Source organism: Muntiacus reevesi, chromosome 2 (assembly GCF_963930625.1).
Source record: "Muntiacus reevesi chromosome 2, mMunRee1.1, whole genome shotgun sequence".
Classification (NCBI taxonomy): Eukaryota; Metazoa; Chordata; class Mammalia; order Artiodactyla; family Cervidae; genus Muntiacus; species Muntiacus reevesi.
Genome location: NC_089250.1, coordinates 33,599,104 through 33,622,581, shown reverse-complemented (window position 1 = coordinate 33,622,581; position 23,478 = coordinate 33,599,104). Strand labels below are relative to the sequence as shown.

Sequence of the window (23,478 nt, the reverse complement as noted above, 5' to 3'; positions counted from 1 at the left end):
TTGGGGGCAAATGATGCTCTTTCAATATACATTCTGAGGAAATGAGTCTGGGAGAAATTACTCGTCAAAAGGACCATAACCATAGACGTCAAGTTACTCTTTTATATTTCAGATGCAAAATTAATCTCATGCCCCAATGTCTACAGCATCTCTCAAGCTGGCCCTTGTGCCCTGGCTGATGGAGGATGAAATTGGTCAAAAACCATGAATGATCAGGGACCAAAGAGAAATGAGGCCATTCTTCACAGAACAGAGGTAAGTGGTAGCAGTTAACTTCTCAAATCTTAATCTGAGGGCTGTCTTTCCAAACTCACCTTTAGGAATGTGGGATCCGACCCTGATCTGGAATCTGAAAGCTCCTTCTGGCCAGGTTCCCCGTCACCCTCACTTACCTGTCCACCAGTCCCTCCACCTCACAAGGGGTCTGCTCTCTGGTCCTCGGCAGGTCCCCCTGCTGCGGCTCGCAGGGGCAGGGCTCAGTACTGATGGCCACACCGTGCACCTCTTTCAGGTGGCTGAAGTAGACTCTGATGTGGCCGAACACCTTGGCGCAGAACTCGCAGCACACAAGCTTCCTGGGCCGGGAGTCCCCGTGGCGCAGCCGCACATGCGCGCTCAGGCTGCCCCGCCGCTTGTACACCTTTCGGCAGAGCCAGCAGCTGTAGGGCCGGCTGTCCGGGGGTGCGCTCGTGTGCTCGCGGAGGTGCTGCTTGGACGGGAAGGTGTGGTCACACACGTGGCACCGGTGCCAAGTCTTCCTGAGGCCGGAGAACCCGTTTCTGAAAGCAGAGTCGGGCTTTGGGGGCTGGCCGTCCTCCTTCCAGTCCAGATGCTTGGGGGCTAGGGAGTGATCGAAAGACACCAGGCTCCCGGGTGGTGGGGGCTGGAGGGCGGCTGGAGGCGAGGCCAGGGCTGGCAGGACCGGGACAGGTTTGGGCATGATGCTCCGGTATTTTTTCATGGCCCCCAGTTTTTGGTTCCTGGCTTCTTGGGGATCATTTTTGACTCTTTCTTTGCTGTCTTTACAACTAAGGACACATTTCCACCTTTTCCCCTGAAATGTCAGAAGATCGTCTGGACCCTTGCGTTTTCTTCCTCTTCTCTTTGCTGTCCCACCGTTCAGTTTTGTTCTGTGGTTGAGGTCGGGCTTGCTGGCTGGGCAGAAGGCAGTGTCACCGGGGCTCTGCCCGGGAGCCGGTGGGGCAGGTCCCCTGTCCCCCACCTGGGGGGCCGCACGGAAGCCTTCTGGGGTGGAGGGGGTCTGGTCCCTGGCAGTCCTGAGCCCAGGGAAGGGGACATGCGCAGTGTTCACAGCGGCTCCGCTCCTGTAAACCTGCGCCGTCTTCACTCTCGAGTAGGGCAGGATGGGCAGTTTACCTCTGGGGATGGAAGAGGGCACCTGGACCGCGTTTCCAATGACGCCTGGTGATGACAAATTGGCTTTGGTGGGATCGACCGGTTCTTGAGGTTTTTCACTGGCAACAGCAGAAGGTTTCCTGGGGGTTTTCTTGCCTGGAACTTTCGCTCCTCTTGAACTCTCGGGGAGGCCCTGCTCGGCGGAAGGGTCCTCTGGTGTGACCAGTGCTGGGGTGGCAGGAGGAGTCCGACCTCCGTGGTTGCTGGACCCTGGAGGCCCGGGGTTTCGGTGGCCACTCCTGTTGGTCAGCGCATCTGGGGCTTGGTCTGGTGCCGGCTTGGGTGGCCTGAGCTTGTACGGGGGCTCAGGATGCTCAGGTGGGGAAGAGGCTGCTTGGGTTTGGGCAGGTTTGCTGCAACCCCTCTCAGAGGAGGAACAGAGCCCTGGCTTCTTTCTGACTCCTTTGCCGGGTCTCGGGGGCTGGTACCGGGGGATGGGCAGCTTTAGGTTCTCCGGCAGAGGCAGCCGGGGTTTCTGGATTGGCTGAGCTGAGGCTACGTGCGGCAGAGCGACCAGCGAGAAGGTCCCTTCCTGGCCGGCTACCTGCATCAGCGCGTAATTCTGCGGGGGCATCCCCAGGGGCGTGGAGCCGAGGGAAGGGCCTGGATTCGCCTGATCAGAGAGTGAGGGCGCCGGGCCCGGCAGCACTCTGGGTGCCAAGACATGGGGCGCAATCTTTGGAGCGATGGTTCTAAACTGACTCTTATTCTGCAGGCCTTTCCCACCGTGAATCGCCCCAGGAGGGATATTTGGTTCGCCTGCAAGGACAACACAACATTAAAAAAAAAAAAAAAAATCACTCTGGGGTCACTGTCCTGTGGTGAGAGCACAGGTAAGCATCCAACCATCTCTGCCCGGAAGCATCCCTGGACCCAGCCCTGCCCTTGGGTGCAGAGCTAGTGTTCCTCAAGATGGAGGTCAGCTCCTGCCCACCTTCCCAGGGACTGATGACTTATTCTCCAGGGTTCCATGGCCCTTGTCATAACACTCACCACTTTCCATGGTAATTTATCTGTTTGTTCATCTCTACCACGAAACACAGAGCATCCTGAAAGCTGGGACTGTCCTTGTACTCTGCAAGTCCATCCTCCCCGTTGACCTCACTCTGATTTATTTTACAGGCCAGTGCTCCCCACCCTGTCCCTGAGCTCTGGCCTACATCCCCTCTGGCATGTTCTGCTGCAGACTCTCATTTCTTTCATATAAATGTCTTGCTCTCCCTATTAAACTTATGCTCTGTGAGCACAAAGCCCATATTGGATCCCACTGTATCTCTGGTAGGAAACGAACGTTTCTTGTAACAAACTCCTTTCTCACTCGGTTTTAGGACACATTTGACCCACTGGCAGCGCCATCTGTCCTACACACAGGGATACAAGCCAGACTGAATGCTGGCTCTGTGGCTGCTTCCCCGTGTGACTTGTGAATTTCTTCTCACACCTCTCAAACTGTTTATGTGTGCTTTTGCAATTAAATCACCAGTATTAAAAAAGTTGAAGTGATACCTTACACACATGTTGGAAGAAAAACAAAAAGATACAGAGTGATAAAGACACAGAGACAACATAAAAAATACATGGATCACACAAAAAGGCCCTTCCAGGACACCGATGGGAACAATTTTAACTGACAGGCTAACACTTCATATTTGAGATTTATTAGGCTGACCGAAAAGCCATGATTACCACTCTGAGGGGACAATTATGGAAACATTTCCATGCACTGCTTCTAAGGACTGAATCATTGGTTTTCTCCCCTAAGGCCTCAAGCTCCTGAGTCCTGGCTGCAGAAGAATTTCTCATTTCTGGATACCTCGTGTCAGTCAGCTTATGTTTTCCAGGTACCCACACTATTCTAAAGATGGCTGCCACACATGGTTTTTTTTCTGAAACCACTGGGACCAGATGTGCTTTGGAATTTACACTTTCAAATTTTAAAAAAGTAATAAGATGCTTACAGCAGATGTTACATAACACCCTGCAGAGTCTGCATAATACCCCGAATTAAACCTATTACCACTTTTGTAGTGAAATATATGAGCATTCACAAGGAGGGGGGTCGGGGAATGATTTTTAAAGTTCTTATTTCAGTTTAGGCTTTGCCTCTGAATTTGTTTTAATATCCAACTTTGGATAACATTTTCTGTTTTCAGAACCTGTTGGATTTGGGAGTTATAGGAAGAGGATCAAAGAACTATTTGTTTAGGAACTTCCAAGGGTATAAAGGGCTTCCCAGGCGGCACGCTGATAAAGAATCCACCTGCTAAATGCAGGAGATGCAAGAGACTCGGGTTCAAAGATCCCCTAGAGTAGGAAATGGCAACTCACTCCAGTGTTTTTGCCTGGAAAATTCCATGGAGAGAAGAACCTGGTGGGATACAGTCCATGGGGTTGCAAGGAGTTGGATACAACTGCCTGCTACTTCATGCCATGTCATGTGTCATGTCATGTGAAAGGTATAAAGATGAAATGATACAGCTTTTCCCTTAGTCAGCTGGCAATCTAGTGAAACAGCCCATTAAACATTAAAAATCAACCTTGATTTTAATGTCTACAGTGAGTGAACTAACAATTTTAGCACAAAATTGATTTTTTCCAGCAAAAATGACACTGCAAATACATAAATAGCTTAACAGGGTTAAAATATGTACTGACTGACCAACTTATTCTAGACAGTAATAACTGTTTGGTGAAGAAAAAGTATGCTAGAAACATATTTCCCATGGTATTATACATTAGAGGAAGAAGGAAAAAGACTCATGTTAAGGTCGGAAAAATCAGACAAGGATAATTAGGTAATCTGTTGTTTTCCTTTTTGGCTTTGTGACCATAAAGTTCATGGGTAAACTGGCTGGTTGATCACCTCATAATAGTCACCTAAACTGATTAGCTATATCTGCTTCATCTTCCTGCATAGTTTATTTTTTAAGTTCTATTTCCACAGCTTTTAAATTTAAACATCTTTCATGTTAAACCTCATTTTAACCTTTTGGAAGAAGTACTGAAGTAAGCTGTAAATAAATACATTAAACCAGGATTGAGAGAGTTTACGGAGAGCTTAAAATTACTGACAGCTTTTGGTTGCCAAGTGACAAAGCTTATTAAATAATTACACTGACAATCACAATGGTCTTTGCATCTATACAACCTATCATGGAACAGGAAACACTGGGTGATTTCTATTTAGTTCCTACTCCTAAGTGATGGAATACACAGTATTTATAGCAAGAAGAGCTGGAAGAGAGGCTATGTTGGCCTTAATTAGTCTCAAGTCTGCGTGAAATACAATAATATGTGACAATAATGCACTGCAGCACAAGACACCTCACTTGTCTGCTCAAGTCTGTTCAACTGGCTCTTCATCCCAGACCGGAGCCTAAGTCCTTGCAGGGGCCTCAAGGGCCTGGAGCCCTGGGCTCCTGGGAGTGCTCCAACCTAGTCCCTTCCCGGGTTCTCTCCAGGCACAGCAGCCTTGCTGCTGATCCTCACAGGAGCCACACACCTGAGTCCCAGAGGGTTCACACATGCTGCTCTTACCACCCTGACTTGCCTCCCTAGATCATCCCCAGTAAGGGCTGCAACATTTTCTTCAAGTTTTGCTCAAACAGCCTCTTCATAGCGAACTCTTCTCTTAGTATAGAGAAAAGCCTTAGTAAACGTGTAGCCCCATTCTGAACTCCCTGCCCCACTTCCTATTTCCATCTCCTCCAGCACACTTGCTCCATCTCATGGATTACATTATGGTCTGCAGTCCCCACCCCACACCCCCTCCATAAAAGTGAATTCCTTGATGATGGGGAGTTTATTTACCTCTTTAGGGCCTGGAACAGGGTTACGGATGTGTTCAGAAATCTGATAATTACTTGTTAAATTTGTAAGTGATACTTGTAATAAAGTGATCAGTAAATGAAAGAAAAAAAAACACAATTTGAAAGCAAACTGAACATTGCCATGTTACGTTGAAAATTAAAAAAAGAAATAAAGAATAGATCTCTGGAATACTTTTTTTCAATTTAACTTGCCCACCATCAGAATAAGGATAGCACCATGATTTTTTTTTTTTAAAGAAAACAAACAAACAAACAAAAAACCTTTTAAGGTTAAAGGGGAGAGGTGAGGCCAAATGACTAACCATCTGAGGAGGTAGTAAGAGAAAATGGTAAATGATGCTATTGGGGCACAAAGAAACAAGCAAGCTCTGAAGAAGAAATTGCTTTAAAGAAAACACACACACAAAGAGGGGAAAAGAAGGGGATTAGAGAGAAAAAAGGAGGAAACTAGAAGTGGAAAAACTGACCCTCAGAGCCGAGAATGGCTCTGTCAGCGTGATGAGGAGCAGAAATAACAAAGAACAAAAGATGCAGCTGAAGCAACAACTGGTGGTCAAGGTCACCTCAAAGTCCCCAAAGACTTCAGCTAGGAAGGGGCTCCCCAGGTTTTATGACCAAGTATAAGAAAGCAGTCTTCTGACAGCTAAGGTTCCCAGCAATGGAGCCAGTTATATTTATTGAGCTGCTCCAGAAGGGGGGGAGAGGGCTAATTATGATACATTTAAAGTAGATATGCTTCAACGAGTCTTCAGAAATCTCTATATTACAGTGGAAATAAAATCTCACATGAAGACCAATGACAGTCACAGGAAAAGGAAGCCGATTGTGGTCCCGGAGCAAAGGAAACTTTAGGGTAACCACAATCCCAGCAAGGGAGAATACTGATCAGTGAGCAACCTGGGATGACAGAGCCTTGGGTGACAGGTACGGGGCCTGCCACACAGTCAATTTTGCCCAGGTTCCCTGAAATTCAAAGAGGTAGATCCTGGGGTAGAAAAGTATATCAATTAGCCTCATGATCAATAATCAGAAGAAATCTATGGGGTGAAAGGATAAAGCCTTACAGGATAAACTGAATTTACTCACACTTAACTGGATCTGTTGGGAATTCCATACAGATGGAACAGGTATAGAACAGATCATGAAGGTGATGTTGAGTCCCTTCTCCCAGAATCATTAATGATGAGGTGATAAGGAATGAAATGATGCATTAGAAGAAAATCATAGCAGGAGAAAGAGGGCAAGGCCATAAAAATAGAGGGAAAAACTCCTTAGGAATTACTGAAATGTTCAGCAAGAGGGTACGAATATAATAGCCAACCATGCAACAGAATACCATGCAGCAGCAGAAACAATGTACTATTATAGGGTACAAATACAATACTCAGCCAATCAAGTAAAATACTCTCCAAGATGTGAGATACTATCACTTGGAATTTTTTTTAAAAAGTAGTGAGAGACACACACAAACTAATTCCCGTGTATACACAGAACATCTCTCAGAGGAAACCAAAGAAAGTAGTCTTAGTGTAGCCTTGGGGGGTAAGGGCACAGTGGTGGGGGGTAACTATAGGGTGGGATGAGATGAATGCATATTTTCCACTGAATATTCTCTATGCCTAGCACAGAGGAAGGTATCTATAAATATTTGTTGAATGAATGAAAGGCAAATGAAGGTTTCCTTTTTGGATCTGTTTTGCAAAAGGAGTGTCTTTGGGGATGTTGGTGATGGGTAAGTGTGTGTCTGTTTGTAAATGACTGTGTCCAGATGACACAGAGAACATTTCAAGTTTTTCCTTTCCTTGCCTACTTAAGGATAAGAATTGCTAGTGATAAGAGAAGTAATTGAATCATCTGACAGGCAGTGCATCACCACCCCTCAAGGTTCAGTCCTGGGAAGCATCAGAGCTCATTATCTTCCAAGGACAACTGCTGAGAACCATCTCTCCCAACATTTGGCTCCTTAAAATAAAACAAGGCAGGGGCTTCCCTGGTGGTCCAATGGTTGGGACTTCACACCTTCCAATGAAGGGGTGCTGGTCAGGCAGCTGGGATCCCTGACATGCCTCGAGGCCAAAAAACCAAAAACATGAACCAGAAATGATATTGTAAGAAATTCAATGAAGACTTTAAAGGTGATCCACAATAACAACAACAAAATCTTAAAAAACATAAAACGAAGTGATTTGCAATAAAGGTCAGTTATGCTATAATAACCACAAGTTTTGTTTTGTTTTTTAAAGTAGTTTGAACAACAGGAGTGTTTAGAGAAGCTGCAAATGCCATGAAGTTTTTTAAAACACTGAAACAGTACGATTGTAGCAAGTCTTTCTCAGCTACGCGGCTGCAACAGTGGTTTATCCCACGACACATTTACAAGGCCTCTCTCCCAGATGGTGTGATCTAAAATCCCTCACCTGTCACCTACTAAATCACAGATTTCAGAGAACTGTGCACTAAATGGTAAGTCGAAATTTCCACTGACATTCATCATTTCTGGAAATCCTGCGAAATTACCCATAACACAGTTAAAGAGGCTCATAGGACTCCCAGGCACTAAACATGGACTTTTATTAACTGGAAACATGAAGGGCTCACTCAGTAGAATTAATTTTGCACAATTCTACAATGCAAATACTTAGCATTACAATTTTAAATGTGGGCTGTTTTTAATATGTTGTGTATTAAAAATAATTATTTTGAAGAGTGACATTTACAGTTGGTGAGAATTTGATCTAACTGTGGCTTAAAGGAAAATGAGGTGGTAGTGAGTCCTTATTATGGTCTAGAATCTGTGCTGGGTCTCTTAAGTGAATCCTTATGCAAACTCTACAAAGAGGGTATTACTGTCCCCCTTAACAGATTAAGCAAAAAGAGGCTTGATGAAGTTAAGTAACAGCTGAAGTCCGCATCTGTCTGATTCTAAGGTGGACAATGAGCTTCTACTTCTTCATCCTCCCCTCAAAAGGGGGAAAATTTTTAGGCTTCCTTGGTGGCTCAGTGGTAAAGAGTCTGCCTGCCAATGCAGAAAACATGGGTTTGATTCCTGATCCAGGAAGATCCCACATCCAAACTAAGCCTGTGGGCCACAACTACTGAACCGGTCATTCTAGAGTCTGAGCCAAAACTACAGAAGTCCATGCCCCAAGGTTCATGCTCCGCAACAAGAGAAGCCACAAAAATGAGAAGCTCGCACACCACAACAAGAGAGTAGCCCTTGCTTGTCACAACTAGGAAAAAGCCTGTGCAGCAATGAATACCTAGCACGGCCAAAAATAATCAATCAATCAATAAAATTAATTAATTGAAAAGGGGGAAAGTCTTTACAAAATTGCCCTTAACTCCAAAATATATGTTATATTACATAATTTATATATTATATTAAAATATAATATTATCTCTAAATTTTAAGGAGGGGGGGAAAATGTGAAAGTAGAAATGGCTTGTTGTATCCCCAAACTTCAATGACCATTAAAATATTCTTTCCAACAGCCCACTAATTAGAGAACTGATGAAAAACTAAGAGTCACTTGAAGGTAAAAGCAGATATTCAAAGCTGAGCTTACCAATTACTAACCAGAGGATTCTGATGAATCCAGTAAGGTGGCTAGCTATTTGTCTGGAGAAAGGACCAAGTGGGTCCTGTGTGCATCTCCTCCATCACATCTAACTGATGGGTGTGGCTGCACATGAGAAGCAGCAGAGGGAAGATTTGGGTCAGTAGTCCATGAGCCCACAGCCAAGCTAGCCTCATCAGGCTGCTTCACAACACACCCCCATACAGACTGTGTTAAGAGACAAGTACATGAAGCAGGCGGTTCTCCAACAGCTGCACATAACTCACTTCCTGATTTCCACCCGCAGAACCAAGGCTCAGGGTGCTGCTTCTGAACAAAGTTGCTCCCACTCGACCCTTGGCTGGCTTGGACATGGTTCCACCATCACTCCATCTAGGGAGACACCGAGGTCCGTGGCTAAGTCCAGAGCAGTGAACAGGTAGAGAAACAGGGTCCCCGCTCTTGACACAAAGCTCCCTGGCTCTAGGCCCAGAACAAGAGCGTTGCCAAGCACTCTTGGCCACAAAAGAGCCCAAATTTTTAGGGCTTGTTTAGGTTTTAATTGTATTAAACCGAGAAACTCCATTTTCAGTTTTATTGCTTGGCATCCCCATTCTCCCTCTCACTTGGCTTTCCAATAATAAGTTCCAGTTGGGATTCAAACTGTTTCCCAGGATGGTCTCTGGTTAAAACCAGTATGGTGAAACCCTGGAGAAGTCCGAGATGAAAGAAAGGCCTCTGAACACGGGGGGAGATTTAATATTGTTGAAAAACCTATAAACACATGGAGCCATTGCCTACTGGCTCCCCCAGGCGCCTCCAGGCTCTGCGGCGCCGCCTGCAGGGCTGTGTTGAGTGCTGGCGGGAGAGAGTGCTGTAAAGCACACTGGCAGCATAGGCACGGTGTTCTTTGCTTCTGAGGACTCAGGATGCCGAGACCACTCTTGTCCACACATCCACAGCACTCAGACCTCACAGAGTCACTCTACTAGCACCCCTAGTTGAGGAAATCCGACACCATACAGAGAAAGCAAGACAGTCCCACCTGGCAATCTTGTGTCCTGAGTCCATTCTGCTCGGCACACTTGCCCTTGCTGAACTGAGGTCCCAGTCAGCTCCCTTCCCTCCCCTCTTGCAGCCACACCAGGGATGTCCTGGCACCTTCCATTCAGCACGGGCTTTGAGAGTTGTCTTACTCATCATCAGCTAGCTTAGCAAGGAAGAGAATTCTTTTTTGAGCACAAGAGATCCTTTTCTATCCTAGCACTATCCAATGCTGTTTCTTCAACATTAATCCAATGATAAGGCATATTTCATGTGTCAGGTACTGTGCAAAATACTTTGGATGCATTATCTCCTTTAATCCCCACAATCCACTGAGTTAGGAATTACTGCTCATGTGCATTTTACAGATACAGATTTCAAAGCCAGCAGGTAACAGACTGGAATTCAAGGCTTGGCCCAGGTGACACCAAAGGCTCTTCCCAGTTCTACCTGCTGCCTGGAAGCTGTATCCATGGTGATGGCCACCGTCACAGTCTCCAGTGGGAAGACCACGGGTTTAGGGGTTCAGACAGATGTGGGTTCAACTCCTGTCCCTGTCTCAGAGTTTAGGAAAGTCACTCACTCTCAGCCTGAGTGTTCTTATTTATAAAGTGTGCATAATTGTATCTGGTTGCTGTCAGGATTAAATGAAAGAAGTATCCATAAATGTGCCAGGGTGGGGTCTACCACATGGCAGTTTCGCAGTAGACATTAGTTTTCCACTCTTGCTCCCTCTCTCTCTTTCCTGGCTGCACTGGGTCTTCAATGCTGCAAGAGGGCTGTCTCTAGTTTCGGTGCCCCGACTTAGCTGCTCCAGGGCATGTGGGATCTTCCTGCACCAGGGATTGAACTTGTGTACCCTGCACTGGCAGGCTGGTTCTTAACCACTGGACCATCAGGCAAGTCCTCTGTCCTCTACTTTCTCTTGCCAAGAAGTATGAGGCTCCTGACACTTATATTTAGTGGGAGGAAAAAGAAAAAAAAAAACATAAATCTTGACCATGAATCATATGGAAACAGTGTTGTTGTTGTTCAGTCACTAAGTCATGTCTAACTCTTTATGACCCCATGGACTATAGCCTGCCAGGCTCCTCTGTTCACTGGATTTCCCTGGCAAGAATACTGGAGTGGGTTGCCATTTCTTCTCCAGGAGATCTTCCTGACTCAGGGATGGAACCAGTGTCTCCTGCATGGCAGGCAGATAGATTCTTTACCACTGAGCCACCAGGGAAGCCCAGTGGAAACAGTACTGAATCCTTAAAAGGGTATTTCTTTGTTGAGAGGGAAATGAAGTAAAATGGGAAGAAATAACTATCCCTTGTGAATGATTCTCCCAGTAAACCTGTAAAGCATTTCTTTCTTGCCTCTCTGGGGCCACCCACTCTGGCAGCTTCATCTGATCCAGCCTACCAGGCTCTCTTCCCTGCCTGTCCCCCCCACCCCATTTTTTCATGCAGTTGACAAAGTGCTAATCAGATTAACAGTATTTAGTGAATAGCAGTGAACAGATGTGCATTGCAAAGAGCAGTTTTCTGGGGCCACTCTCCTCTGCTTTTGTTTATACTGAGAATTGATACTAATTGCAATCGTTCTCCAGCTTAGCAGGGAAGAAAGCACCTCCTCTGATAGACCTTCAGGGCGTAGGGTAAGCCCAGGTCTCAAGGGTCCTGTGAGGGACGGGGACTAGGAACTCTGGTCACATCTTGGGAGAAGGGTGACAGCAATGGACATGCAGTTTTTCATTTTGGGAGAGAAAACATGTGAGTGCTCGAGGGTGTGGGCAAGGCAACAAGAAGTTTGAAAGCGCTTGTGAATGTCAGTATTTTGCTGGAGAAATCATTAAGAAATATGTTTAAGATAGCTTGTGTATAGAAAGAAGAATTTGGCACCCAAACAGGAACTACAGCCCATAAAATCGAACAAATTAGATATGTAAATACATCACGAACTGGGAGAAAACAAGCATTCTTTATGAACAAGTTTAAAAGCCAATTACCTAAAATATTAACGTGAGAAAAAACGTTACACAATGTGGTTTTTGTTAAAGTCAAGCAGGTAATTATTCTTTTCAAGTCATATAATTAATGTCCCAAATAAAAAGAAAATTTAAAAAGCTCTATCATTTAAAATACAGTTTAATAATGCTCGATTTCAGTGACTTTCCCCTTCATTTTAATCAAGCCCCCTTTATCAGTCCTTATTTCTAGGGGGAACTATTTTGAATTTCAAGTGCCTTTGATGAAAAACAGTTGAAAACTCTATGAGATAGTCTTATTTTTAATGCTTTGAGAAAGATGAAGTTATTTCTCTTTTTTGGCAAAAAAAAAAAAAAAAAAACCAAAACAACCCTGTAGCGTGTGCAAGATTTTATTCATTATAAAGCAGTCGATTTGGTATCTTTACCCAAATCTAAAAATGACTGAGCAGCATCAGAATTTAACTAAGAGCTAATGATCACTGGGGGACACAGAGCAGGGCAAAGGCAACTTTTTAGATACTTGATAAGCCCATTTCCCCACTATTCTTTTCATTGTTAATATTACTAGAATTGTGAATATGCAGTTGAACCTGAGAAGGCACTGCTCACTGAAGCTCATCAAAGCAAAAGCAGCACATCATTTCATCTGAAGTCCAAACTCCCATAAACAAATATACCTGTACAAGTTGTCTTTCCAGGAGATTCCAACATCTTCTGAGTCAGCAGTTTCTCCACAGGACTGGGGAGCAGGGAGACATCTCCTGCAAGACAGCTTTAGTGAGTCAGTATCTCAGGGCAAGAAATCTTCCACCAACAAGTTAAAAACGGGCCCCTTCTATTTACATCTTGTATTTCAATATCAGTTGGAACAGTTACTATCTGGGATGACAGTTGGTGAAGAAAACCTTTTCCTTAGTGGGATAAACAGAAAGAACAAGGTTTCAACATCAGAACATGCAGACAGTTGGAACAAACTAGGGTGTGTGCACACTGTGCTTGATTTTGGTCAAAATACCCTGATTATGAAACTCAAGTGGTGAAGATCACAATGTTTAAACTGCAGTATAGTTAAAATCAAGGGGCTGGAATCACAAGGATATTCTTATTTTTATACCATTACTACAAAAGTAGATATGTATGTACATAGAACAGACCTTTTTAAAGAATGTACAAACTGCATTTTTTAAAAAATGAAATAATGGTTCCACTGCTTTATGGTAGAGTTTTATAGACGTTCTATCTTCACTTCCGATTTATCTTCAACTCACAAAGATTTAGGACATTTTTTTTATGCAAGTTTTTCTATATCTCAACTTTCATGTCAAATAGTTCATGATTTTAAGTCCAAATGTACAGCACCATGTATTTCTACATTATTATTCCCTGAAACTCCTGCTTATTAGTAAGTCTTGATGGTTTCTCATTTCTTCAATCAAGGTACCTTCTACCTTAACACAGAGAGACCACCTGTGATACTGACTCAGGAAAGAAAATAAAGAAAATGAAGTGCCAGACACTGCTGGCACTGAGATCCTGAGTTTGCGGGGAACTACTTCTATGAGGTTGACCAGCCTAGCTCTGTGTGGGCTAACTCACATATACTGCACAGAGTGAGGTTCAGCTAATGCTGACCTGAATCACTAAAAAAATAAAGAAGAACAATGAAGGCATCAGAGTTTGAAAGCTGTAGAACCAATCTGGATTCCTTTTCTTTTGAAGTCTGCCCAGCTTCTCCCCTATCAATATCTTTATTGTTCTCTGGGTGCAACTAGAGAGCTGGCGGAAGGAAACACTTACTCTCATCTCCAGGTTAGGAACGTGTAACAGTTAACTCCTCATTTTCCCTGAGGGGATGAAATGATGACAAAGTCCACCTGTTCTCTTTTCCCTGAGACTCTGCAGTTTGTAGGTTTGTATGCTTAGGTAGATACTCCCGGTCCAGATCAGGTTTCATGCCTGATCATCCATGGATACTCCCAGAATGCCACGGGTGTCTTTCCACAGTGCTTACCCTGACTGGTCCCACCCTGTACTTTCCACTCCCACTACCTACTGCCTGGAGCCAGAGAAACCCAGCCATTGTGAACACTGGACAACATCATAAATGCAAAGTTTCCAGTCTTGGGCTGCAGACCAATTCCAGAGTCTGTTTCTTATCCTAACAGACTTCCTTCAGTTCTTCACTGGGACCAGCCAGGTTGTTCCTGTTGCCTTTCTGAAGCCTCACCCCTCTGCCCCACCCCACCCTATCCCCATCTCTCTCCCTTTTCAGTGATTTTGTCCTTCACCTTGCAATGAAATGAATAGTGGTGACTCCTCCCCCTGCCACCCCCCACCAAATTCACATGTTGAAATTCTAACCTTCAGTGTAAGGGTATTAGGAGGTGGCACCTCCTAATACAGTCTGCACCTTTAGAAGATGAGTAGGTCATGAGGGTGGAGCCCTCGTGAATGGGATTAATGCCCTTATAAAAGGGACTCCAGAGATTTCCCTTCCTCTTTTTCTGCCATGTGAGGATATACTGAGATGATGGCAGTCTGCTACCCAGAAGGGGGCTCTCACCATTTAGAACCTGATCTTGAACTTCTAGCCTCCAGAACTTGAGAAATGAATTTCTGCTGTTTAGAGGCCACTCTGACCATAGTACTTAGTTATAGCAGCTTAAAGTGCCCGAGATCTTGTGGGGAACAGAGAGATCACTGTTCCTTCTTCCTATTTCTACACTCCCCTCTTTAATGATACAACACAAATAAGTCTACCTTCTCTGGGGCGGGGGGTCAGGAGCAAACATCTCCATTGCTCTAAATATGCACCTTTCACCTTAAGTCCTCCAACACGGCAGATGAAAAGATATATACCTTAGTATTAGGAAATGGCCACCTGATGCGAAGAGCTGACTCATTTGAAAAGATCCTGATGTTGGGAAAGATTGAAGGCAGGAGGAGAAGGCGATGACAGAGGATGATATGGTTACATGGCATCACTGACTCAATGGACATGAGTTTGGATAAACTCTGGGAGTTGGTGATGGACTGGGAGGTCTGGCGTGCTGTGGTTCATGGGGTCGCAAAGAATCGGACATGACTGAGCGACTGGACTGAACTGAACTGAATCAGGAAATGGGATGTTCCCAATGCTGTGCTGCACCCACACATGTCTCCAGGCTCCTTTGTGGCCTCAGGGCTTCTACACCATTGATGAGACACCTGAAGTCAGGAGGTTTCCTGGTCATTCCACCTAAAGGCAGTGCTCAGCCACACACACAGTTCTTTTCTTTCTCTGCTTTAATTGTCCTTCACAGCGCTTATTTTTATAATGAGATTGTCTCCTCCTACTACACGGTAAGCTCACTGTCAGGACCTTGGCCCCCAGTTCCTGTCTGGTACATGGTCATCATACAATGTGTTATTCACTAGCTGAGTGACCTGATAGCTCTTAGCTACACTGTGTTGCTTTCTCCTGTGCTTTTGCTGGACACAAAACTATACAAACAAAATCAACAACTGTAAATAATCCCGGGGCTGTCTCTCCCTTTCAAGTTACTGCCCTATCTCCTTTCTTTTCTTCCTGAGAACACTTACCATAGGTAGAGTATATAATATGTTCCCTGTTTCTACTTATCAACAGGTGTCTTTCCTTACCCTAAACCATAAGCCCCCTAGTGAAGGGCTAAAATGTCCCTCCATCATGGGTCAGATTCGGTACTCAAGGTACGATCTCACTTCATCTTCCACCAGCTCTTGATCATAGTATCTCTGGATCACAGACACAGACACTGAATCTTTCTGGCAAGTCACAAGCTGGCAGGGGAGAGACGGGTTTGAACCCAGGTCTGCCTGGCCCCAAAGTTGCTCTCCTTCCATTTCAACACACTGAATGTATAAAGGGGTTTGCTGATGACTCTGTTAATATGTCAGTCTCCTCCAGTGACTGTGAGTGCCACACCATCCATCTCTGTGTTGAGAAAGTTAGTCTTTTTAACTTTTTCCAATCAGAGAATGTAACCATCAGGAGAGACAAAGAGCTTCCTTTTCTAACAGGAGTCTATAGCATGGTTGCTGGAGATTTACAGGACATTTAAGATTTTTAAGGAAATTTACACAGAAAGCGTTCCTTCACAATGTGCTTGAATGCCAGGCTTCTTCTAGGGCGGTGGCCTTCTTCTTTTATACTATTTTCTTTTTAAAAATTTTTATTGAAATATAGTTTCTTTACAATGCTGCGTTAGTTTCCATATAGCAAAATGAGTCAGCTATACATATATCCAGTCACTTTTAGAGTCTTCTCTCATACAGGCCATTACAGAGTACTGAGCGGAGTCCCCAGTGCTATATGATCCTTGTTGGTTATCTATTTTATACACAGTAGTACGTATGTGTCAATCCCAAACTCCATGGTGGCCTTCTTTAACAGAGCTTCTGGTGAACAAACTGCTTAGGTTTACACCAAAGTGAAACTTTTAAAAATCATTAATTACACAGTCTATTTAATAACACTTTTAGGCACTGACTTAAAAGAAGTTTTTTTTTTTTTTTTTTTTTTTTAATGGTGCGCAAAAATGAAAGGAAAAAGTCATTAATTACTAAGGTCTTTTATAATTTCAGATAGAATATTAAGTTTTCCAGATTTTTTTCAAATTCTAGTCCATCTGCTTCCAAAACTGAGGTCATTGAAGAATATTATAACTGAATGAAGATGTCTGAAAATGCTGAAAGAACTTCCACATTCCTCACGTGGTAAGTCCTGTACCTTTAGTGAACTTGATAGACCAAGAATCTTCCTTTTTTTGGTTGTTGGTGGTGGGGAGCTTTTCGGGGGAAACAAGACAAGTCGGATTACATGAGCAGAGGTCTGGCTTTGGCTCTTTCACTCATTGCTGGAATGAGCCTGAGTGAGACCCTAATCCTTCCGGGCCTGAACATCCTTTTTACCACGCGGGAATTACACTAGAGCACTGTTTCTCAAGGTACAGTCTGCGGACCCAGGAGGGCTCCCCCACTCTCTCTTCCTGCTCGTAAAAAGATGTCACTTGCCTTTCCTCTGCACACAATGCATTGATGGGACAGAGGATGTAACTGGGTAAAACTGATGAACTCAGGACATGACAGCAAACTGTCCAAACAGCCACATTCTTTGACGCCAGGCTCCCTCAGCAGAACAACAGAAAAGCAGGACGAAAATTTAGTTTTGTTAAACCTTGAGCTTACATGCCTTTATAAAATCCTGCATGATGACATGACTTCCATGGCACACTGAGGCATGGTGGTAGCCCTGAGGAAAAATGCTCGTGGATGGTTTGAAGCTGAACTAGCTGCTCATCATTGGAATAACCATCCTGACTTGAAAGAACATCTGACAGACATATGTTGAGAGATCATGTTCAGTCCTGGGTACTGGGCAGACATTTTCTCAAAAGTGGATGAGTGAAGGTTGTCATTACAAGAGACAACATCTGGCTGTATTCACGATCAAGGATAAAAATTATTCTTTCAAGCAGCATTAGAATTTTGGAAAACTTGAAGCCATCCCCAAGAGCCTGAAGCTTTCCTATACTTAGTAAATTTTTAAAAATTATTCTTTCAAGCAGCATTAGAATTTTGGAAAACTTGAAGCCATCCCCAAGAGCCTGAAGCTTCCCTATACTTAGTAAATTTTTAGACAAGACTGGTGTTTATTTTAACAAATAAAATTTCCAAAATACTGTATAAAATGACATATATAGAAGACCTGCATAGTTCACTGCACTAATGTTTTCTTTCTCTAATTTTATTTACTGATTTTTGACTGTGTTGGGTCTTTGCTGCTGTGAGGGCTTTCTCCAGTTGCGGCAAGTGGTGGCTACTCTCAAGCTGGGAAGCGCAGGCTTATCACGGTGGTTTCTCTTGGTGCCAAGCACAGGCTGCAGGTACAAGGGCTTCAGCAGTTGTGAGCTGCAGGCTCCAGAGCTCAGCCTCAGTAGTTGTGGTGCATGGGCTTAGTTGACCCTTGGCATGTGGAATCTTCCTGGACCAGGGATTGAACCAGTGCCCCCTGACAGGGCAAGGCGGATTCTTAACCACTTGACCACCAGAGAAGTTCTAATGCTCTCTAATAGACACTGCATGAATGAGCAAAAGATTCAAGTGTAAAGACAGACCAAAATGTAATAGAATACAAGACTACAATACAGTTTCAATTTCACATTACAGTTACACTGTAAGCTGTTACCTTACTTGACTTGTTTAAGATCTGTTATAGTTAACTGACATGTTTTGGTGTAGTAGCAAAGAAAAATATCCACAATTATCTGAGAAGGCCATTAAAATACCCTCTTTCCAGTTACTGTAAACTAGATTTTCTTCAAACACTCCAATATAAACAATGTATCACAACATATTGGCTACAGGACCAGAAAGGAAACTCTTAAGATTTTCAATGAAGCCAGACTTTAAAGATTTGCAAAAAATGCAAATCAGTGATAAGTCTTCTCACTAATTCTTTTGCTTTGGAAAATACAGCCAATTACACATAATACGTTAAGCGGTAGTGAGATTACTATTGTTATTTTATTATTATTAGTTATTTTTGGCTGTGCTGGGTCTTCACTGCTGCTTGAGGGTTTTATCTAGTTGTGGTGAGCGGCAGCTTCTCACTTCAGAGGCTTCTCTTGTTGAGGGGTACAGGCTCTACACACACAGGCTTCAGTAGCTGCAGCTCTCAGGCTGTGAGGCACAGTGTTAGTAGTTTGTGTGTGAGCTTAGCTGCTCCATGGCACGTGGGGTCTTCCCAGATCAAGGATCAAACTGGTGTCCCCTGCATTGCAAGGCAGACTCAATCACTGGACCACCAGGGAAGCCCAGATTATTGTTATTTGAAAATGAATCCACAAATACACATTTTTTCAGTTTATAATCTCAAATATAGTAAATCCCAATTGATACAACTGACATAAACAAATATTCGGTAGTTTTTAAGAATGTAAAGGGGCCTGAAATTAAAATATTTGAGAACTGCTAACTAGATGAAACCTGATGTTCCAGATCTTTGAAGATTCTGTGATTTTTTTTGTGTGTGTGTATGTGAATGAGAATAGAAAATAAAATCTGGAAATGTCTAATTTATGGCTGATCAGTTTTTCCTTCACCTTTTTCCTGTGTGAGACTCTGTAAAGCAGATCCTTAGGAGAGAGTTATAAAAATAAAGCTTTTGGTAATTTATCCTAATAAAAATATAAATTACAGTTAAATGTCATTACTTGGAAATATTAGAATACAGCTTAAATAAAAAATTTTTGAGTATTAAAGATACATAACACTTCAAAATTTACTGTATTCAATTTCAATTTATATTCTTGAAATATCTTATAAATTATTGGGTTGGCCAAACAGATTGTTTGGGTTTTTCTGTAACCTCTTATGGAAAAACCCAAATGAACTTTTTGGCCAACTCATTATATTTAAACTAATGACATTTTTATTTTTTCCTCCAATTTTTCCTCTTCCAACAACACAAAAGAAGACTCTACACATGGACATCACCAGATGGTCGAAACAGGAATCAGATTGATTATATTCTTTGCAGCCAAAGATGGAGAAGCTCTATACAGTCAGGAAAAACAAGACCAGGAGCTGACTGTGGCTCAGATCATGAACTTCTTATTGCCAAATTCAGACTGAAATTGAAGAAAGTGGAGAAAACCACTAGACCATTCAGATATGACCTAAATCAAATCCCTTGTGACTATACAGTGGAAATGAGTAATAGATTTAAGGGACTAGATCTGATAGACAGAGTGCCTGATGAACAATAGACAGAGGTTCATGACATTGTATAGGAGACAGGCATCAAGACTGTCTCCAAGAAAAACAAATGCAAAAAAGCAAAATGGCTGTCTGAGGAGTCCTTACAAATAGCTGTGAAAAGAAGGGAAGCAAAAAGCAAAGGAGAAAAGTAAAGATATACTCATTTTAATGCAGAGTTCCAAGGAATAGCAAGGAGAGATAAGAAAGCCTTCCTCAGCGATCAATGCAAAGAAATAGGGGAAAACAATAGAATGGGAAAGACTAGAGATCTATTTAAGAAAATTAGAGATACTAAGGGAACATTTCATGCAAAGATGGGCTCAATAAAGGACAGAAGAACCTAACGGAAGCAGAAGATATTCAGAAGAGGTGGCAATAATACACAGAAGCACTATACAAAAAAACATCTTCACGACCCAGATAATCACGATGGTGTGATCACTCATCTAGAGCCAGACATCCTGGAACGTGAAGTCATGTGGCCATAGGAAGCATCACTATGAACAAAGCTAGTGGATGTGATGGAATAACAGTTGAGCTATTTCAGATCCTGAAAGATGATGCTGTGAAAGTGCTGCACTCAATATGCCAGCAAATCTGGAAAACTCAGCAGTGGCCACAGGACTGGAAAAGGTCAGTTTTCATTCCAATCTCTAAGAAAGGCAACCCCAAAGAATGCTCAAACTACCGCACAATTGCACTCATCTCACATGTTAGTAAAGTAATGCTCAAAATTCTCCAAGTCAGCCTTCAGCATTACGTGAACCATGAACTTCTAGATGTTCAAGCTGGTTTTAGAAAAGGCAGAGGAACCAGAGATCAAATTGCCAACATCTGCTGGATCATCGAAAAAGCAACAGAGTTCCAGAAAAACATCTATTTCTGCTTTATTGACTACGCCAAAGCCTTCGACTGTGTGGATCACAATAAACTGTGGAAAATTCTTAAAGAGATGGGAATACCAGACCACCTGACCTGCCTCTTGAGAAACCTGTATGCAGGTCAGGAAGCAACAGTTAGAACTGGACATGGAAGAACAGACTGATTCCAAATAAGAATAGGAGTATGTCAAGGCTGTATATTGTTACCGTGCTTATTTAACTTATATGCAGAGGACATCATGAGAAAAGCTGGGCTGGAAGAAGCACAAGCTGGAATCAAGATTGTGGTCGAAATACCAATAACCTGAGATATGAAGATGACACCACCCGTACGGCAGAAAGTGAAGAAGAACTAAAAAGCCTCTTGATGAAAGTGAAAGAGGAGAGTAAAAAAGTTGGCTTAAAGCTCAACATTCAGAAAACTAAGATCATGGCATCCAGTCCCACCACTTCATGGAAAATAGATGGGGAAACAGTGGAAACAGTGGCTGACTTTATTTTTCTGGGCTCCAAAATTACTGCAGATGGTGACTGCAGCCATGAAATTAAAAGATGCTTACTGGAAGGAAAGTTATGACCAACCTAGAAAGCATATTAAAAACCAGAGACATTACTCCGTCAACAAAGGTCCATCTAGTCAAGGCTATGGTTTTTCCAGTAGTCATGTATGGATGTGAGAGTTGGACTATAAAGAAAGCTGAGCGCTGAAGAATTGATGCTTTTGAACTGTGGTGTTGAAGAAGACTCTTGAGAGTTCCTTGGACTATAAGGAGATCCAACCAGTCTATCCTAAAGATCAGTCCTGGGTGTTTATTGGAAGGACTGATGCTGAAGCTGAAACTCCAGTACTTTGGCCACCTCATGCGAAGAGTTGACTCATTGAAAAAGACCCTGATGCTGGGAATGATTGAGGGCAGGAGAAGAAGGAGACAACAGAGGATGAGATGGTTGGATGGCATAACTGACTCAAGGGACATGGGTTTGGGTGGACTCTGGGAGTTGGTGATGGTTAGGAAGGCCTGACGTGCTATGGTTCATGGGTTCGCAAAGAGTTGGACACCACTGAGCGACTAAACTGAACTGAATGATATTTTTTTTTCCTCCAATTTTTAGAATTATCATCACAAGATTCTCTTAATAGTACTGTAATCTTTTTTTTTAATAGCACTATTTTTTCAGTACTCTTAGCAAAATGCATTCAAAATCATTTAAAATTACTTTATCAAGATAAAAATAATCATTAATTGCTGCTTCTGATTTAAGTTAGATGCTGGAATTTCTATAAATGTTTTTAGCATTTTGATGTCAATTAATTTAGAGTCAACAACAATATGTTTACTCTACTAAAAGCATGACAAAATTTATGAATTTCTATTCCTGTTAGTAGTTGTTGTTTAGTTGCTAAGTTGTGTTGGAATATTTGCAACCCCACAGACTGCAGCATGCCAGGCTTCCCTGTCCTTCACCATCTCCCAGAGTTTGCTCAAACTCATGTCCATTGAGTCTGTGATGCCATCCAACCATCTCATCCTATGTCACCCCCTTCTCCTGCTGCCTTCAATCTTTCCCAGCATCAGGGTCTTTTCCAACGAGTTGGCTCTTTGCATCAGGTGGCCAATGTATTGGAGCTTCGGCTTCAACATCAGTCCTTCCAATGAATATTCAGGGTTGATTTCCTTTAGGATTGACTGATTTGATCTCCCTGCTGTCCAAGGGACTCTTAGGAGTCTTCTCCAGCACCAAAGTTCTAAAGCATCAATTCTTTGGTGCTCTGCCTTTTTTATGGTCCAACTTTCATATCCATACACGACTACTGGAAAAACCATAGCTTTGACAATATGGACCTTTGTCAACAAAGTATGTCTCTGTTTTTTAATATACTGTCAGAGGTTTGTCATAGTTTTTCTTGCAAAGAGCAAGCATCTTTTTTAATTTCATGACTGCAGTCACCATCCACAGTGATTTTGAAGCCCAAAAAAATAAAATCTGTCACTGTTTCCACTTTTCCCCCATTTATTAGTAGTATACTTTTACAAACATAAAATGCCTAACCTATATTCCTGGCTTCGTAACATTGAAATATTGCTGTCAAACTTCTTCCATTTTATCCCTGCTCCGCTCGTCACACCAGCCATCTGCATAAATAAAGACATTAGCATCTGCTATATGGCAAATGGTCTCAGGGGCAGATGTTCGCATCCTTGTGTTCGTGTCGCTGGGGCTGCATACATTATTGGAACAGATGTACACAATCTCAAAGTGTTGGGTCCCACGGTGAGATGTTTCCAACTGCTTCCTATCAAAGTACATAAATGCTATTTGCACCTGCATTTATGTTAATGATAGAAAGGCAGCGTGGGTCCTGACAAAGTGAGATGTGATGCTATGAAATATATTTACATGGTTAATTGGAGTTTCCGAAAGACTCCGCTGCCAAGTGGCTACAGTGACACTGATCCAGGCCTGAGTGAATGATCTGACTGGTAGTCTGTGTTTGAAGCACTGGAAGTCTGGCAATTTCCAATGATGAAAACAGTCCTAATCCAAATTTACTAAGAAGAACATTCCTGACTCTAGTATTTTATCTCAACTAGGAAAAATACCCACAGAATGAGGTCTGCCTGATAAGGCTTAGGCCACCTCAGTCATTTCCATCTTGTCCTATGAGGAAACTTCCATAGGTATGTGTGTGTTTCCCATTTGTACTTCTGTCAACAGCATAACATACTAATACTCACGGCGGTATTTTGCAGAAGTTATTACATTGGAAAGTTCCAATTTGCAACATTAAGGAGTTAACCAAAACCAGCTTGAAAATGTCAATTTGTACTTGGTCTGCAACATAAAATGGTACCAAAAGGCCAAGAACAGCATTTACACTGCTAGTTAAGATCAAAATACTTCCATATGAATGTCACATATTTAGAAACATAATATTTTGGTAAAACATAGGGAATGTTCCCTCCCCTTCCCCATAATGAGGTCGCAAA

At 42.9% G+C, this 23,478-nt stretch overlaps 1 protein-coding gene across 8 annotated transcripts in view; it reads right to left on the bottom strand.

The window, feature by feature from the left end:
* Positions 1-23,478, bottom strand: part of ZNF438 (zinc finger protein 438) — a 185,082-nt gene that overhangs the window by 1,860 nt on the left and 159,744 nt on the right. For all 8 annotated transcript variants that reach the window (XM_065921222.1, XM_065921226.1, XM_065921225.1 and 5 more), the window contains 2 exons: positions 12,503-12,586; positions 393-2,175 (listed from right to left, as the gene is read on the bottom strand). In XM_065921222.1, the coding sequence (XP_065777294.1) occupies positions 393-2,175; positions 12,503-12,586 (1,867 nt within the window). The remainder of the gene's footprint in view (positions 1-392; positions 2,176-12,502; positions 12,587-23,478) is intronic.